This window comes from Hesperophylax consimilis, chromosome 13 (assembly GCF_061612785.1).
Source record: "Hesperophylax consimilis isolate HC1 chromosome 13, BYU_Hcon_1.0, whole genome shotgun sequence".
Classification (NCBI taxonomy): Eukaryota; Metazoa; Arthropoda; class Insecta; order Trichoptera; family Limnephilidae; genus Hesperophylax; species Hesperophylax consimilis.
This window is the reverse complement of record NC_142848.1, coordinates 21,107,405-21,128,168: the sequence shown is the minus strand read 5'-3', so window position 1 is coordinate 21,128,168 and position 20,764 is coordinate 21,107,405. Positions and strand designations below refer to the sequence as shown.

The following is a 20,764-nucleotide window of genomic DNA, read 5'->3' as shown; positions in this document are numbered from 1 at the left end:
TTTTCGCAGTATCGCCCTGATAATATATGTAAATCGAAACGTTGTTGTGTTATTTGAAATGGCTTAAACTATTTTAAATTACCAGATCCAGGGCCGTGTTTAGGTTTCGAGCCGGCCTAAAAGAAATTGCACGCTTACTGGCCCACTCCCTAGATCTAAAATGTATAATTTCTAGTGGATCCCCCGCAATACTTCGCTATTGCTAATGTCATTCTAGGGCGCCTCCGACTTCTTCCACTATTCACTACTGTATACCGCAATGTTACTGTTAAAAAACTATATTAATTCGACTCGGTATCTCATTACGGTGCAGAGACATTGCGTTAAGTATTCCTCGGGCGCCCCCGACTTCTACTACCACTTAAACATTCCTTAACACTCCTGGCACTAAAATTTTCAGCGATATCTGAAATAGGCTGAATTTTTATATATTAAGATTAGAAACCTGTTAGAATTTAACGCAACCATTTGGAATGCATTTTATAATATAACACGTTGTCCTGCCACAGACCGTCTTCTATGTAGAAAAGTAAAAATTTGTGGTTGTATGTATTTTTGGATTTTTGAATAATTATTATACCGACTGGAGTTGACTGATTTGACAATTCTATTTGACTGGAATAATATCCTTGACTGGAGTTACTGATTTTAGACAATTCTATTTGATTGGAATAATTATCTATTTTTGACCTGAGTTGACTGATTTTTATTGCTGACAGGAGTTGACTGATTTTATATAATTCTATTTCATTGGAATAGTAGTTATTGCTGACTGGAGTTAACTGATTTTGGACAATTCTATTTGACTGGAATATCTATCTCTGACTGGAGTTACTGGTTTTAGACAATTCTATTTGATTGGAATAGTAGTTATCGCTGACTGGAGTTGACTACTTTTGGACAATTCTATTTTACTGGAATAATTATCGCTGACTGTAGTTACTGGTTTTAGACAATTCTACTTGATTGGAATAATTATCTATTGTTGACCTGAGTTGACTGATTTTGGACAATTATTCTATTTGACTGAACTAATTATCCGACCGACTGGAGTTACTGATTTTAGACAATTTTATTTGATTGGAATAGTAGTTATTGCTGACTAGAGTTGAGTGATTTTGGACAATTTTACTGACCCACCTAAGATACTGGAAACACTAGGAATTAATCACAAGTTAAATCAATGTCAATGGATATTGGACATTTACAACATTGAAGACATCGGGAGTGAACTGGCCCGCCTCTGTTCAGTATTCAGGTACCGACCACCGACCACCGACCACCGACCACCGACCACCGGCTACATAATATCATATAGAATTACAGTTTACCGGTGCAAAAAGCCGTCACAGTCTGGATGCGGTGGCGCGGGCGGTGGTCCACCGTAGCGCGACGGCCCGACCGGACCATACCTTCAGCAGTCAAGTTACCATTACGATCTGTATGAGATGGCCACAGGGGTGGACCGGCCCTTTAAGACCCCGCATTCTCAAAATCCTCCGACATAATTTAAGATAATTTCATTGATCTCAATTAAGTTTTTAGCTCTTAAAAAAGTTATTTTGAAGATAATCTCACTTCAGATGCAGTTCAAAAAGTAATAATTTTAAAGGTTCCATCAACACACATTTAACCCTTCAGTACATTCATTACTTCAGTTTTTAAAATGCGTTATATACATCTTATTTTTTCATTTTCCATAAAAGCAAACACTGTTTTTAAAACGAGATAAAATAATGTTTACGATGTAGGCATTTAAAATAAACATGACTATTTCTAAATAACATTTTAATATCAAACGTGAAAAAAATGTCAAAAACGCTAACCACATATTTACTTAATTTTTTACTCCAATCATAGAAAAATTGAGAAAACTCGATATTTCGATAACACTTTTGTGTTGTTTGAGGAATTAGTAAAAAAACTGTACCTTCACTTTTATCTCGTTCATGTAATAAAAAAATAAGAAATAATTTTAAAAGTTAAACAAATTGTTACCATAGCGGCACAAAATATGAATTATTAATTTTGAATATTTTTAGTATTTGATTAATGAATTCAAGTATAAATATTACAAACAAACTAGAAAGAATTATTATTTTACTTTCTAACGTGAAAAAAATGTGGTTATTCGTGTGATAAAAAAAGATAAAAATACTTTTATTAAATATGGACGCCTGGTCTTTTATGACCCTCAAAAGCTGGAGAGGTTAAAAAGTGTCAGTAAAAAGCAATAAAAAACTATCCTATAAACCTAACCCATTTAACCTAGTTTCTGTTTCATCACTTTTCATGTCTTTGTATCACTTTTTAAATGTGTATTGAATTGTCATTTGTCTGGTTACCAATTTTAATATAAATTTCCCACAACATAAAAAAAATTGCAAAAAATGCTCCTAAAAATACACATCTGGTTCTGTTATTTAATATGATAGTTATCACAGTGTTTTTTTAAAAGCTACTTAACTCAGATTTCAAAGATTTTGCTATATTTTAAATAAGTTGTGTTTTATTAAATATTTTCACAACAGTCGCTGCCGCCTATTCATTATAATTTTTTTTATATATTAGCGCTATCATTCGTATTTACATATTTTGCTTTCAAACCATCTTCAGTTATCTGTTTCTTATTTTGAACGCTTATAATGGAACCTTAAAGAAACACCATGTTTATTTATTTCTAAATACATGGTTTTCCAATAAGAGGTGTTATTTTGAATAGCCCACTATTTCGGTAGATGTTACTATTGAAGCTGTCATTTTTTGACATTTAACAAGTAGAAACTACGCAATTAAAAAAAAAAGAATGATACACGCTTCAACAACGCATTTAAATTATTAAAATTCACTTGAGTGAATCAAATGCAAATCATCTTGAGTGAGTTGCTTTGTCAACAAGCAAAATTGTCGCATCGGGGGCTCGAAAAACCCAAGAGTTATTGTTGAAAAGCCTCTCTATCTTCAACTTGTGACTGTTTGGTGAGGTTTATGGTCCGGAGGAGTCATTGGACCTTACTTTTTCGAAAATGAGGCTGGAGCAACATTTACGGTGAATGGATCGCTATCGGGAGATGATTAATAATTTTTTATGGCCGGAATTAGATGGTATTGATCTGGACAGCGTTTACTTTTAACAAGACGGCGCTACGTGCCATACAAGCAACAAAACTATTGATCTTTTACGGTTGAATATCAAAATAACACCACTTATTGGAAAATCCTGTATATAGATCTAGAGGGTTTATTTATTATTTTATTATTTCTAAATATATAGATCTGTCTGCGACGGAGAACAAGTCGTGGAATTTTTATACGTTTCGAATAAATCGAGAACGTGTTGCAGATGGGATCGATTGCACGCTCATTAAAATGAAAACACTTGTTTGGTTAACACATATTACTGTTATGTTAATACAACATGAAATGTTCTGAACGAATCTCTAATCGCGTCTTTATTGCAAATTATTTGTGATGACTGCGAATACTACTAATTGGGAGGAGATAGCATAAATAATTGACGCATCTGTTGTGATTTGAGATTTTCGCGGCTAAAAGTATTACTTCGCTTCTTCCTTCTGTAGCCAAAGTTTCCGATAACATTACAGTGTCCATCATCGAAGCAAATGTGCTATACGAAACGTTGGCTAAAAGAGGAAACGCAACACGATGAAATAACCCAAAATATAATCACAATAATTGCCGTGTTTACGTAAAGTTTTGACAACCGACTATAGAGCCGTGTTAGGATCATAATTCTGCCGGTGAGAGCTTTGTTGTAAGTTCTCTTTCTGATAAATATGTCGTTTATATAAAAGAGATAGATGACGACGGAGCTGTCCGCGGTACACCCAAAATCGTCAACTAAATCCGCCCCTGAACACCATAACCACACTAATAATATGACCACAAATCGTCAGATATTTTCACCAAAACAGTAGACACTTCATCAATAGGTTCAATCAGATCTATTTCGATGTAAATATATGTAATACTTTTTACAAGCTCTTTTTACCAATGCATAAATTTTAAAGTCACGTTTTATGGCACGTATCCGAAATGTAACAATCATTGAATATTTTCTAAGAGAAAATGTAATGCAAGAAAAAAGGTGAAAATATGAAATACACAGAATTTTTCACATTTTTGTACCTGCACAAAAAACTCCCCGAGTTATTCCGTTTGAACGATTCTTAAATAAGAATTTTGTTTTTCTTTGGGTATATTTAGGAGTGAGGTAACATTGAAATATTTGTATGTACGATTTATTTAAATTCATGATAATCATGCATGCTAATAAAGTTTACGGCATGAGTAAACAACCAACTTATTGAATTCAAAAAACTTGAATTCAGGCATAATTTGTTTTAGTATGGATACTTTTTTTTATTTACATCATAGAAATAATTTTGCTATAAACAAACACGTTCCACATGAACCAGGTCACTCCGGACCCTGTAACCTCACCCTACTAGTCGGTTGAATCGGGACATTATAGGTTTTGTCGGGGATTTTTCTGGTTCTGTCGAGACGTCAGGACAGAGGTCTTGATAACGGTGACAGTCTCGATATATTGGGACGGATGGCAATCCTTTTCATGACCCATCTCCTTCGATTGTATTATCTGTAATTGGAATTGATCTGGCAAATTGGTAATCAAAGCACACAGAATTCACAGACGGATAATATTCGGTGGATCTGCCCGCCGAGTAGATCCGCCCGTTTCGGCGCACAATTCACACACGGATTTGCTCGTCGGATCTGTCCGCCGAGCCGATCCGTCGACGGAAACACATAGTCACACACACATTCGGACATTTGAGCGGCGAGCATTTCATATAGTGATGGAATGTCTCTATGGATAGAGTTTTCTTCAATTCAGATTTCTTCATTAAAAAAAAAACTCTCGGTGAACTGGTTTTAGGGGGTACGTGTTTGATTTATTCGCTACGCCTAAACTGCCGTAGGAAGGTGGAGAAATACCTTGCCATTCAGATCTGGTTTATCCATTCATTCACCAGGGCAATACTCACAATATCTACCACTCTGGAAAGTGCCACAAATATACTAGAAACGTCAAATTAAAGCAATTTATTCATTGCGCTCGCTGGGATTTGAACTCCCGACCACGTCACAGGAATACAAGGACGGATCTGTCCGCCGAGCAGATCCGTGAGTGAATTCTGGGCATAAAACACTTTTTTTAATGCGTAGTTATGATATTTATCCAATTTAAAGAGATAATCATGATGTAATTAGTAATTAGTATTGGCAGTTACAAAATTATTAACTAAATCATCATCATCAATAACTAGTTTTACTAAGGGTCATGATAATCTGTCTGCTTAAATAACTTAATAACTAGCCCCGAGGTCAAGTCGTGCGAGAAGAAGACGTTATTTTTAATTACTAACTTTTGAACTTGCTCGTTCATCAAATTTCAAAACAGCAATAGAAATAGCTGAGTACCTGTTTACGCAATAAGCTTCCAAAAGCAATTTGTAACAAGTTTAATAAAATTGTTTAATCGTTAAGATTGTTGTTGTTATATTGAGAGTTGTTAGGACCTTTGCTTAGTGGTTAAGATCATCGGCTCCAAATCCTGAAGTGGTGGGTATGCAAATACAGGGTTTTCCAATAAGAGGTGTCATTTTGAATAGCCCACTATTTCGGTAGATGTTACCTTTGAAGCTGTCATTTTTTGACATTTGACAAGTAGAAACTAAGCCATTAATAATAATAGAACGATACACGCTTCAACAACGCATTGAAATTATCAAAATTCACTTGAGTGAATCAAATGCAAATCATCTTGAGTGATGAGGCCCATTTCCACCTCGGTGGCTTCGTCAACAAGCAAAACTGTCGCATCTGGGGCTCGGAAAACCCAAGAATTATTGTTGAAAACATTTTCTATCCTCAACGTGTGACTGTTTGGTGCGGTTTATGGTCTGGCGGAGTCATTGGACCTTACTTTTTAGAAAATTAGGCTGGAGCAACATTTACGGTGAATGAATTGCGCTATCGAGAGATGATTAATGATTTTTTATGGCTGGAATTGGATGATATTGATACTGGACAACGTTTACTTTCAACAAGACGGCGCTACGTGCCACACAACCAACGAAACCATTGATCTTTTACGATTGAATATCAAAATAACACCTTTTATTGGAAAACCCTGTATATGCGAAGTAATTAGTATGTATTATTTAATCATTGAAGATCATATTAGAGACTCTCAAATGTAAATTTGAAACAGAAGAAGACTCTTTTTCTGGTTTTTCCCTCCTAGATTTGATTATGAATCTTTTCCTGTTTCAATTTTCTTGCAGCCCGGAACAGTCCCGGCAGTCTTCATCTGCAACGTCTTCCATCAATATTCTCCTGGATTATCAATTAGGTTACCTAGTATTTTATAAAAATGATAGTACTTACCTACCCATTCAACAATTGCTTAGATTGAAAAATAATCTATTATTAATTAAACTTAAGCTACTCAAGTAGGAACTAGGAACTTACAGGTAATTCACAGTTAAAGCGGTGAATACAGCTAATTATCATTGTCTATGCTCGAGTGACTTTTCCCACAGGCAGGGGGCAGGGAAGGGGCTCGGAAAGCCCACACGACGAGCCACTGATCGCGTATACCCACACAGCCCGCCCCTCCGTGCGCCACTGGATTCACCGTTGTTACTGCATACGGATTACTGAATTAATTATTAAGTGTTATTGTTCCACAGGTGTACAGTTTGCATTTTTATTAGGTAGGGGAGAATCGTTATGGGCACGTGATAGGTGGCTGTCAGATATTCGCGCAATTTCTTCAATGCGTCAGTAAATAGAGTAGAACTTTGATATAATGAACATGGCTGTAACGATCAAAAACGCCTAAATGATTTTAGTTACACATAATGTTTTTCTATTATTTATTAAACATTAGCTCACATATATTTCCAATGTGATTGAAGGATATTGTCTTACACTTTTAGTCTTTGTTGATAATACCAACAAAAATCTAATTTTGAGATAAACAAATGCAAATGCGCCTCTGCTGTAATGCATAACTTATTTTCTTTTACTTTTTACTATTTTGGGTAGATACATAAATATGGTTACCGGATAAATCATCAAAATGATAATTCATCACATCATTACAAAGTTATATAAATTTATGGAAAGTGATGAAACAAAAACTTTACTAACTGGGTTAAGTAGGTTAGGTTAGGTTACGTTTAAGTTTTTTTTCATCGTTTCTAATGACTTTATATCACTTTTTAAAGGTGTGTTGAATTGTCACTGTGTTGAGCTATCATGGAATCCATAAATATATAGAACAAGCGCAGACCCGTGAAATATTACGGAGAATTTATTTATTTGAAATAATTTTCTGTTAAAATATTGTATTATGGGTCGTTTAAAAGTACAAATTTTCAAAAAAGAAACTTAAATTCAAAACAAATCTGAGTGTTAGAGTTCATTGAACCGGAGTTTTAGACACACAAACGAAATTGCTTTTGTTTTAATAATAATATGTTCTTTTGAGTTTTTTTATAAAGAAATGTATTTTTGAAGCGAAGTTAGCAGTCCACAATGGAGTGCTGGTACCTACCCTGATGTGTGGAAGTGAGGCATGGAACTGGCAAAGAAAGGATGAAATTATATCCCTGAGGCGTATGTGTGGTAAAACCATGTATGATCGTGTGAGAAATGTAAAGATCCGCAAAGAGTGCAAGGCTGATGTAAGCGTAGTGAGTAAGATCAATAAAGGGACGCTTAGATGGTTTGGGCATGTAGAGCAAATGAGCGAAGAAAGGAGTGTAAGGAGAACATACGATGCAAATGTGAATGGTAGCAGAAGTCGGGTACGCCCGAGGAAGACATGGCACGATCAAGTGAATCAGATACTTGAGTCGGGCCATGTCAAGAGTCATAATAATAGAATAGTAAGTATGAGACGATGTATGAATGTGAATGAGGCAAGGAGTGTGTGCCAAGACCGAGTTGTTTGACGGCCCGTCCTCTCTGCCTATCCCTGCGGGGAAACGGCGTGATGGTTAGTTAGTTTTTTAGTTGAGTAACGTATTTTGAGTTGTAATTTTATTTGAAAAATTTAGGTTTAGAAGATTTTATGCAGTAGTAACTCTATTATATAAATATATATTATTATAAAAAAAAAACTTTTGGCAACCCTGCCTCCAAATTCATTTTTTCCTATAACTACACTGAATATTCTCATAGATACTGAAAATGTAATAAACTCGAGTTCAAAACATATATGAATTCGCGGTAATACTTACAGAAATTCTAATAGCTGCAGATAAATTAAATAAAGCCATCAGCGAAAAGTAACGTTAGGTAGTTATACATTTCCATGGAATCGTACAGTAAAATAGTTAATTTATTTCAATTAATGTCTGAACGATTTTATTTTGAATGAATATTCATTTCGTCTTGATAGATAATCACTATTAAGTTTAATATTGCGAAAAATCACAAATAAGTTTGGCTACCTACCTACCTACATAAGTAGGTACTTAAGCTTCACCTTCATAATAAGTTTTACTGGAAAAAACAGCAATACAAAAAAAAAATCTTGGTATTCGTTTACCTCTTCATTGTTGAACCCTTGACAACACAGACCTGAATTGACGATTGTCGTGAACTTTATAAATTATTACGAAGTGAGTACCTACCTGTATATTGAGCTTTAGCAAAATTTCGGGGCGATGCACTACGCAGTGTAATATTTTGACTATCAATAACACACCTTACGTAGATGGCGAAAAAGCTTAAATTCCCACTTCACACCATCCACCTGTTTTGATTTATGCAAGAAAAAACATGGCCAAAAAGTGCCTTTTATTTTATTTTGTGGATGTTCAGGCACAAATATTAAAATGTTTTTTGATCATTCAATAAATAACTTAATTTGCCACATTATACAGTGAAACCATAACCGAAAATGGGTTCGTAAGTAGGAGATTTTGAACTTTAAAGCAGTTTTCATAGGACTTTACACTATTTTTTTCTGGGCTTATAAAAAGATTTATCTAAAAAATACTCGTTTCTTTCAAAGGTCAAGATGTATTCTACTCGCAGTATTTAATTAAAGCATCTGAAAAATTTCTAGGCGACCAAATTATCAAACCAAAACCACATGATTTTAAATTACTACGTAGTGCATCGCCTTAAGAATGAGATAGTGTTTTGCAGCGAGTTACAAATGAAATAGTTTTATTTAATAAACAACAGTTTTTTTTTTAAATTTCTTTTAATCCGCAACTTACAATGCAAGGGGCTCACCGCCCTGCCTCTGTTGTATATAAAATGTCAATAAAACATTGTTACATCAAGTTAGTAAGCCGATTTAGCAGAGATCTGTATAAAATGACATAAGCTACTGTCCACTGTATCGCATCGCCTCGATTCGCCCCACTTCCCAGTCAACAAGCCAACTAACTACGAAGCTCTATGATTTCAGAAACCACACACTGCGCATAGAGCTACAATTAGAGACGCTACTGCGCACTAATATCTCGGTAGTTTTAGTTAGAGCGTCGCACAGTGGGCTGAAAATCGCCTTTCATAGACATAGAGACTTGAATTTACAAGGGTATTTTTTTTGGCTAGAAATGGATTCTGCTGATCATTACTATGCTACAAAATTTCGTATGAAGCAATTGGGTGTACAAATGAAGGAGTTATAATTTTTTTAAGAAAAATTTGTTTGACACTGACATTAAAAATGAGGTTATCTCTGGAATCATAAGGTTGGCCATTATATCCTTACACATAGATATACTACTATTTATTTGTATTTTTTTGACAATTAAAAAACTGCCTATGAAAACTGCTTTAAAGTTCAAAATCTCCTACTTCCAGACCCATTTTCGGTTATGATTTTATTGTATAATGTGGCAAATTAAGTTATTTATTAAATGATCAAAAAAAATTTAAATATTTGTGCCTGAACATTTACAAAATAAAATAAAAGGCACTTTTTGGCCACCTTTTTTTCTTGCATAAATCAAAACAGGCGGATGGTGTTAAGTGGGAATTTAAACCTTATCGCCATCTACGTAAAGGTTGTTATTGTTAGCGGCTCAATTTAAAATATTACACGACGTAGTGCATCGCCTTAATTATTAAGTTCCTTAACAACAGATTAATTCAGCAACCTGAGCACATGTCTTGGAGTTCAGGTATTCTACGGAGCACCGTTTTAGAAGCACTGGTGTATGACTGACTTTTACGACTGTGGAAATGTTAAACGTCTAATATCTAGCGAGCAACGAGCAATAAGAAAGGCCGACGACCTTAAACTTGCACGAACAATTAAGCGGGAGTCATAAGGCATTAAGGGGTAAGGCACAGGCTGAACAGTGAACAGTGGTGAACACAGTGAACTCTGTGAACACGGTGAACACTGTGAACACTGGCAGAGAAACGAGGCGCTGAAGTCGCTCGAGGGGCGGTCAAGTGGAAACAGTGCCGATTAGTTAAGTTAGTGTCAACTGAACTCTAGTACCCCACGAGTAGCTTATGATGATAAAGTTATTTTTCTGAACTCCTATCGGTGGTTAGATATCATGAAGAAAATTTTTACCTGCGGGCTTGCCGCCCGGAACCACTTTATGGAAAAAGGAATTTAAAAAATGTCAGGTTTTAATTACTCAAAAAAAAATTCAACCCGTAAAAAACAATGTTTCTTTTGCTATAAAACATCTGACGTGTATTTCGTTTATTAACTGCTGTAAATTTGTAATTATTAAACTTAATGTCATTCAATTTAAGAAAAATGCGTGTGTATGCATGAGTGCCACAAAAAGTTGATATATTGCATTGTCATCGACGGATGTCGGGGATAATTTCCAATGTCAAGATTCCACTTCATTAAATCAAGAAAAAAAATCAAAGTTCAAATAGAGTGCATTGTCATCGACGGATGTCGGGGATAATTTCCAATTTAAAGATACCACTTCATTTAATCAAGAAAAAAAAATCAAAGTTCAAATAGATCTACGTATTTAAAAGAAAAAAATAGGGGGAGAAAGAAGGTTTTAATTATTTTTTTTCTGATTTTGAGGTTTGGTTAATAACCGCGCGTTGTATATTATTATTTCTCAGAATTTAGTTCAGGAAACTCCGATTCGTACGGTTAACGGTTTATTTTTCCGGATCTAATTTGCGGTTGTAAAACAATAACGATTGAATTGCAAAAATTGTTTGCAGTATTTCCTATCTTACAAATAAAAGAAAACTTTCAGTCGTTGCATTGATGCACATCGGTTTGTCTTGTTATGAAAGACCTACCTACCTAATAACTTTTGTTCTGATAATATAAATACTTAAGAAGTTACGAAAAATCGTTTGCTTTTGATTTTAAAGTTTAATCACTTATTATAATATTTAAGATGATTTATTTAAATATACACCTTTGAAACAATAGTCCATTTATATTCCCCAGAAAAAAAAGTACTAGGCCAATAAAAACGGCTGTATGTTCAATATCTCTTATTTAAGAACCCATTTTCGGTTATGGTTTTCTTGTAATAACGTGGAAAATTGAATTATTTAGAAAATTATCGAAAATTTAAATATTTATAGTCGGGGACGCCCGAGGAAGACATGGCACTATCAAGTGAATCAGATACTCGAGTCGGGCCATGTCAATAGTCAGAACAATAGATGAGTTTGTATGAGACGATGTATGAATGTGAATGAGGCAAGAAGTGTGTGCCAAGACCGAGTTGTTTGCCGGTCCGTCCTCTCTGCCTACCCCTGCGGGGAAACGGCGTGATGGTTAGTTAGTTAGTTAGTTAGCCTGAACTTCGCAAAAAATTAAACGCATTTATTGACGATGCTGTTTTCTTCAACACGGAGAAAACTTACTGATATAATATAATATTGTTAAGTGATTAAAAATCTTGTCAAATTATTCGTTTTTTGTTAAAAATGGGACTGGAGGCCCATAACGAAAGATTTGACCATTTTCATGACAAACTATCAGTAAAGCACGAATATGTTATGAGGATAATTAATATTAATAATTCCGCATTTCGTCCATTGTATTTATTCGGAAAAGAGCACCTGCGAGAATACGTGCTCAGATATATTCTGAATGACTAATATTTAACTGGAAAATGATCGTGCAGTCACATGTTTAACAGTATCTTGATAAAAAACATTCGTACTCATTTTTATCTGAGCATATATCAAAACAGCGGAAATTTAAACCTTATCGCCATCTTTATAAGGAATATTATTGTTAGCGACTCTATTCCAAATGTACTCGACGTGGTACATCGCCTTAAATAATATTATATATACTAATGGTTTATGCATTTTTGGTTAATGGCCGAAAAAGACCGTCTATACTATTCGTAGCTACCAAATTCACGTAAAAGTATTGCGAAACTATAAATTGTATGCAGATCTGCTACACTTACATAAATACATTTGATTTATCTACTTTCTAAATTCCTTATAATGTACCTAGTTAAATAATGAATTACTTGGCCATTTTAAGATGTTCATTTGAAGGTATTTAAAAAAAATGTCACTGGGACTGCCAAAGTTAACGTTGCCCCCTAAAAAATGTTGTTGGGACTGCCAAAGTCAACGTTGCCTTCTAAAAAATGGTGTTGGGATCGCCAAAGTCAACGTTGCCTTCTAAAAAATGGTGTTGGGATTGCCAAAGTCAACATTGCCCCCAAAAAATTCCAAGATCCATCGTTGAACACAGACAATTACCGCACCGCAGGCGAAAAAAATAAGAATATTTCGCGTAGCTAATTTATTATCCATTGAGTCTGTAGACACGAATTATTAGTAAGCAAGCCCAATTTTAACCATTTGTTTGTTTGTCCATCTTTTCTGCCTAAACCGCACGAGGACGGAAGGAATAGGAATAGCAGAACACACCATGAAACACGACGTGCAAACGTCGGGAGTGGAAAACAACAATAGTTATACGAATAGGAAATATGAAGAGGATGACGAAACATAGTCATCTATGTTGCCTAGGCTTTGATGAAAGAAAATTACAGATACTGGGAGAAATTCGTAGTGGAAACAAGAGACACCGCCAAAACTCTTACGAACTATGTTGAAAATATCTCGACTATTTTAGTCAAAGGAAATAGTATTTATGTAAAAAAACGGATTTAACAAACTACCCGATTAATAATTTATTTGTAATATTCGTACGGTAATAGCGAGTTCCAGTGCCATCTAGCTTAGGAGTTATATTAGGTTAGGTTCATTAAATACAGGCCTCCCAGGTTTCTCAGTCATTTATTATATACTGGGGAAATGATGGGAGAATATAGAGTAGCTATTATTATTTGCGTGAGACCGATAGAAAAAAAGAAAGTCCTTGTTTGTTTAGTTTTTAATCCAATGCATAAAATAGTACACACTAAACTTTCCGTTGAACTCAATAAAAAATTTGTACACTAACTTAATATTGTAAACACTTAATGTGTGATATTAACGTACCGTGTATTTTTGTATTATATGCAGAGAAAGTTGAATTACTGTGTGTTGTGTCTTGTAGGAATTTACCAAAAAAATATTAAAATATTAAACAGTGCCTGGCGCGAGTAAAATTTTGGCGCCTACTGTCAAAACCAGTAGACTCCTAGGTAGGTTATAACTGTAATCGATGATATATGGATGATTTGTATTTTTGTGTAGCGCAATTTTTTTTATGAAAAATAATCTCAAGGGCGATTTTTTAGGTGTTGGATATTATCAAGGTCTTGGCGCCCGGAGCGAACTGCTCCAATAACGCCCGCATAGGGCCGGCCCTAAATGTACGCACACATTTTCTACACCATTGAAATATTACTTAATATATCAATAGACTTATAGATATGTAACATATTTTTTAATAGTCAGCATGTGAAACATTCATGTAGGTACTTAAATCGTAGGATATAATTCAGTATAAATGTGAATTTATCAAATGACATGTCTACTTAGGTATATAAATATAATTTTTATTTTTTAACAAAGATAATCCGTTTATGATATCGAAGAAACAAAATTCTCGATCGGTTATTGAAAGACGATCATTTTCAGGCCAATCCCCTTCGGGCCCTATCTCATCGAGATACCAGAGCCAGGTAGAGGCAACCACAGTGGTGCCATGGACAACACCGGTGTCTGTAAGCAACCAAACGTGACACCAGAGGAGACACTACATGGTAGTTCCGTTCTTCGTTGCGGACGTGTTTTAACCGCTCCGGTTTGTTTGATCCTTTCAGAAGGTTTCCCTTGCTAAGAGATCGCTGAAAATTGTTCAGCATCCGTGTTTTATATAGTGCTTACCTTCTTATTTCACGAAATGTGCGTAACTTCTACCGTTTAGCCGGAATTTGCAATTATTATAGCATTTTAAACCGATTAATTTTTAAAAGTGAAGCTAGAACGAAGATTTCTCAATGCAGTCGAAGATTTTATACCTGACTCAAGTGTCAAGTGGTGTTGGGAATTACGGGACCTTTTCAACCGAGGATGTCTGCATGGAGGACAGATAAGCCATATTTTGTTTAAAGTTTTTGTCTTTGTTTTTATTTTCTGTTTTTGTTTATGTATTTTGTTACAGATGACACTCATAAACTTCACTTTGACTTTGGTTCAAGATTTTGCTTATGATAGCCTGCGATAAGCGAGCCCTAAGGGTCTGAGACAGAGGTGTGAAATCGTCGGATCACGACAATAGAAAGAATGTATTGGAGCCAGGAAGGAGTCTGAAAGGGTCGAGAGGATGCACTAGGTGGCATGAAAGGCTGGGAGGTGACTGGAGAGACTAAGGTAAACTAGGATGAGGTGATTTTGCACAGCGGTGCTGCCAAGGTCTGTTATCTATGTGAGGATATTGTGTGGGCGCTCTTTATTGGCAGCAGACACATGTCAGCGCTATATTAGCGGCGGACACATGCCTGAACGGATGACGAGCCTCGTGCTGGCACAGTTGGTGGACGGGGTAGTCTCTCTCCCTGCAGCAGCTGGTACAGTTCCTTCGCTACCTAGGACTCTTGCAGCAGAGTCTCCATCTTCTGTCTTCGTCGAGCGTCACAGCGGTGCTGCCAAGGTTTGTTGTCTATGTGAGGATGTTGTGTCAGCGCTCTTTATTGGCAGCAGATACATGTCAGCGCTATATTGGCGGCAGACACATGCCTGAACGGATGACGAACCTCGTGCTGGCACAGTTGGTCTAAATAACAAATGTAGATCCTAGGAAATAAATTGTACAGCGCCCTTGAGGTGATTTTTCACAAAAACGGCGCTATACAAATTATCCAATTATTATTATTGAGCGTCCGACATATTCGTTAGCAATATCAACATAGAACTTTGTCAACTTTTTTATAGAACTTGCGGGCGAATCACGGGGAAAAGGATATCTGATGGAAGCAACCAGTAACTTTATGGTCACTCGTCAACAGTGGTATACGCCATAAAATTATGGTGCCACCAAGCTGACACCAGGTGAGGGACTCTGCAGTAGAGTTTGTAATCCCGAAATCCCGCGAAACTTCAGCAGAATTTGATCCGGTAGATTTGCGGGATTTTATGTGCGGGGATTTACGGGAATGAGCGATTGAAAAAAATACTAAACTGACTCAAAAAAATGCTGTAAAAATGTAAAAAAGCGGTGGTCAATCATTGACAATGAAAGAGGAATTAAACATGATATTAGGAAGAGAGGATAAAGCTGCATCTCAAGTTCGGTAACTTCAAGACTTGGAATCGAAAATGTTCGTTTTTTTAGAACGGGGGTATCAGAGAGAGCTAACCTTGAGTTAGCACATACCTTCTTGATGACTGTCCGAGTAACTAGTGAGGAAGCAGATAGAGCGTTTTTTGCTGCTGGACTTTAGTGCACAAATGTCTGTTCACGTATGGGTGACAGAACGATAAGTACCAAAGATGATTGATCTCGAATGACTGCGGAGAGTTCTTTCAATGACAGTTATTTTTTAAATTTTTTTATCAAAGTCTTCAAAACACATTATTATGTTACCTTTTCAATATCTTTTTATAATATTACTAGTACAAAGGTTGATTGATACGAAAAGTCCCCTTAAATGACTATGTCATCTTTTCAATATCTTTTTGTAATACGCTTATCAAAGATAATTGATACCAAATAATAAAAAAGTTAACGAGATTTTGGTATAATTTCAATTTCTTTTGAGATGTTGGTATTAACAATAACTTTAACTTTAAAAAATATCTCTTATTTTTTTATTATATGAACGAGATAAAAGTTACAGTTTTCTTACAAATTTTGAAAACGAAACGAATGTGTTTTCGAAAAATCGAAATTTTTCTACGATTAGATTAAAAATTATTTATTTTTCGGAATAACTTTATTGAGTAAAACCTCAAATTGTAATATTTAATTATTGAAGACAATATTAGCGATTTCTAAACGAAAATCTGAAACAGAAAAATCAGAAAAAGATACGGTCACATCTAGGACACGAACCCAGGGTTTTGGTATGTATATAGTAGGTATGTAAAAATGGCGTTTTTGACAACACTTTTCACGTTTGCTACTAAAATGTTACTATTTAGAAAAAGTAATATTTAATTTAAAGTACACCGGAAAGATAATTTTATCTTGTTTCTAAAACAGTATTTGTTCATAAGGAAAATTAAAAAAAATTAGATGTATATAGCGCATTTGAAATAAACAGAAAACATTGCCAACTAAACAAAAGTTATGAAAGTACTGAAAGGTTAGTAATAATCCCACGGAATCCCGCGGAATTTCTATATTTATGTTATGCAATCCCGCGGGTTTTGAAAAGGGTGCGGGATTTGTCGCGAATCAGAGCCACAATGTTTTCCGGTGAAACGGGTATTGTAGTGAACATCTTGAAATATTCCAGCTTCCTCAGAGAACCGACTGAATTAGGCCGCACATGATTATCAGTGTGGAAGTGGCCTTCGTCTGAAACACAGTTGTCAGCGCAGTGTGGCAAAACCGACAGGGTAAACAATAATAGTATAAACATCCGCCGCCCTGTGCATGTGCGACATTATTCGCACGAGTTCGGCTTTGTCAGTCCACCGCGATATTTACATAAAAAACCCATTCCAAGTGTCGTCATTGAGCAAATCCGAGCCTAAAACAACAATAAAGCGTCCAAAATAAAATGTAAATAAATCTTATTGAGTTCGAAAAGCGTGTCATGGCGCTTGGATGGGAATTGGTCCAGAAATTTACAATCGAATCCAGTGTTTAGATCGCTGAACTTATACTTAATAATTCAAGTGACGCAACGATTCTGATGCTAACTATTACGTTTATTGAATATATTGGAATTAATTTTCTTTTTTTGGTAGAACTTTTTTCCACCCCAAATGGCAGATGGCCGCAGGGCATTTAGGGCTAGGAAACCTATGCAGATATCTGGGGTGCCAGATTTAAGATGAATTCATTCCATGTTCTAAAATTCTTAAGATAATCCTTAAAAGTCTTAAAGACTATAGGTATTACTGAAAAACGTGGTAAAAATTTTATTCATTTGATAAACGACCGTGTACTTGAAGCCCTTACTTATTGAAACTTAAAATAGAAACTGACATAAAATAGTTCATGGAAATATACACAATATATACACATTGCTTACCCAATCAAAAAGGGATGTTTATCTGTTGTATAAACTTGAAATAATATTTTTTTCACCGCATTTTAGAATTTTTCCAATGTATTTTAAATGTTCTAAATATTTCTTCACTTGGAAGCAGAGGCGGCTCTAGGGATTCAGTCGTGGTAGGTCATTTGAAAAAAATGTGTGACTAATCTTTATTTGATATTGTGAAAAATGCCCATATATTATTAACTATATCAATTTGTTATAGAGTTTTAGAGTCGCGGACTCTAAATAAATATTATGTTAATATAATAAATTGGAAATAAATACACAATCCATGTACTTACGGCAAATTATTTTTAAGATATTAAGTTTTAATGTAGTTGTCCACAACATTAAAATAAATAAAATCAGTGTTTGATTCTATTTGACAATGATTTTTTACGTTTTTTGTTTTGTTTCATTCTAAATCGATAACAACATAAATAATTATTCTAATCCTTTCCCGAACTATGCAATTGAAAAACAACCATTGTTCCACACACTACAAGCGTGTAAAATGAAAAAACGACATTTGTTTATGTCACCATCTCTGTAAAACATATAATATTCACCGTGTTGTCTCCTCCACGGTCATGACCTAAGCGTCCCTAAACTTTCTTCGGAAGCTAATTTTTACTTCGACGAAAAATATAGTGCCATCTCGTTTATTCTATGGCGCGGGTAGGGACAGAAGATGCCAAATTGGACATTCTTTAAATTGACCCAGCGAATCGTGTGGACTTGTGAATGAAAGCTTCTATTAGAGACAACAGATGTCACTGCTAGTCACTCGCCGCCGCCGCTGTTTCGCGTTACATTTTAAATGTTTTGATGCACATAATTGATTATTATATTTATTATTGTTGTCTTATAATTTTGGGGGGTCAAACACCAATTGACCTAAGGGAAGAACCGCCACTGCTTGGAAGGTGTTGTAATAACAAATACCGTTTTTGAAACTAAGACTTTTGTATTTGAAATATAATTAAATTTTAAAAAGACCAACATTTTAATTTCTTACATTAAAAAAGTTGAAAAAAAAGTTTCAAAAAGGACAATTTAATCCCTTATTTTAATTTGAATTAGCAAGAAAACTGTCATTTCACTTTCTATCTCATTCCTACAAGAAAATTTTGTTAAAATTTTTTATACTTATTCCCAGAGGTTAACCAAAAAATCACATTTTGGATTCATTTTATCACAACATAAATGTAGATTTTTTTGGCATGAGGCATTTATGTTGTTTAAAAACATAACTTTCATGAAATTCTTCTAAAACTCAAATAAAAAATAATATTCTGAAATAACGTAGCTTATTCCGAAAATACGAAACTAAATTTCCAAAATTACAATATTAATGGATTAAAACTGACAAGAAATATTACAATAATAGTATATGTATTGAATTATACTAATAGTGAATTGGTCATTAGAATCTAAATTATGAACTAAAACATCCTTTGAATCACACATCTCAAACGAAAAATCAGAACTGTAATATTCGCCCTCTGCGCATGCGCCAGTCTACTAAAATGAGGTGTTACGAGACATTTTTTATTAGTAATAATTCGAAACTGAAATTGTACAGTCTTTGTACAACGTTTAACAAAAACATCATTTAACGCTTGTGAAGGCTGTAATGGTTTACAGTAAAAACTCTCGAACGGTGGCTCTGGCCATGGTCCAAACACAGTGGAATTATGGGGATCACTTGGGTGCAGAAAAAATGTTTGTACCCAAGAAAAAAGGACATTAATAAAAATTGTTGTTAATTTTTTTATATTTATTCCTCAGGGCCTCCTGTTTGGAGCTAATGTAAAAAAAAATGTAAGGAAATAATGAAAAAAGTGTACATTCATATTTATTTTCTTCTTAAGGCGATGCACTACGTTGTGTAATATTTTAAATTGAGCCGCTATCAGTAACAACCCTTATGTAGATGGCGATAAGGTTTAAATCCCCGCTTAACACAATCCGCCTGTTTTGATGTATGCAAGAAAAAAACATGGCCAAAAAGTGCCTTTTATTTTATTTTGTGGATGTTCAGGCATAAATATTTAATTTTTTTCCTATCATTTTATAAATAACTTAATTGCCACATTATAAAATAAAATCATAACCGAAAATGGGTTCGTAAGTAGGAGATTTTAAACTTTAAAGCAGTTTTCATAAGCCCATACATTATTTTTTCTAGGCTTATAAAAAGATTTATCTAAAAAATACTCGATTATTTCAAAGGTCAAGATGTATTGTACTCGCAGTATTTAATCAAAGCATGAGAAACATTTTTAGGCGACCAAATTTTCAAACCAAAAGCACATGATTTTGCATTACTACGTATGGCATCGCCTTAATGTATTACCAAATTTTTAACTTACCAAATAGCAGTCGATCGGCTTCTCCCTTGCGCGCGCATACGACTTCTGAAGCTCCGTCTGTTTGAGCGCATGTGCGATATGTAGAGCGCTCGCGTCGAAGCGGCCGTAGTGATGCGCGGCGCTGTTGGCTGCTCCCTGAGTGGGATCCTCGCGCGGGGAGCGGGGTGCGCGCGGCACGGGCGAGGCGGGCTGCCCGTTGAGCACATGACCGTTGCCGCTGGACGCGCTCAGCACTCCGTTCCCGTTGCCGTTGGATTGCCGCGGCGGGACTCCTGGAAATAAATACACTACGGTTAGTAAAAGCTTTGAAATTACATATGCCCTGGGGGCCTAGCATGGTCATGTCAACAATCGATACAACAGCTGTTCACGCGACGTTAGTACGAGTATATTAATATCGCTAGAATAATCAATATATCGTTTTTTGACAATGTCGGAAAATATATAAAGCTTTGGTGGCAACACTGACAAATTATTATATCAATGGCCTAGTCAGCAATTTGTCAAATTAGTTTGATTTACAGGCCGGCATAGTCCAGTGGTAACGCATTGGACTGCCATTCCGAAGGTCGCGGGTTCGAACCCGGCGTGCGCAAATAAATTTTATTTGATTAATTTGTGTTATTTCACAATTAATTAATTAAAATAATATATAGTATATTTGCGGCACGTTCCAGAGTGGAAGATACTACCAGTATCGCCCTGGTGTAAGACCACCATTTAGAATTG

The 20,764-nt window shown here is 35.2% G+C and overlaps 1 protein-coding gene across 2 annotated transcripts in view; it reads right to left on the bottom strand.

Annotated features, from left to right (window-relative positions):
• The window catches only part of Hil (peptidase hillarin), a 136,919-nt gene that overhangs the window by 52,010 nt on the left and 64,145 nt on the right, over positions 1–20,764 (bottom strand). For both annotated transcript variants that reach the window (XM_089638855.1, XM_089638856.1), the window contains exon 4: positions 20,036–20,307. In XM_089638855.1, coding sequence (XP_089494981.1) covers positions 20,036–20,307 — 272 coding nt within the window. The remainder of the gene's footprint in view (positions 1–20,035; positions 20,308–20,764) is intronic.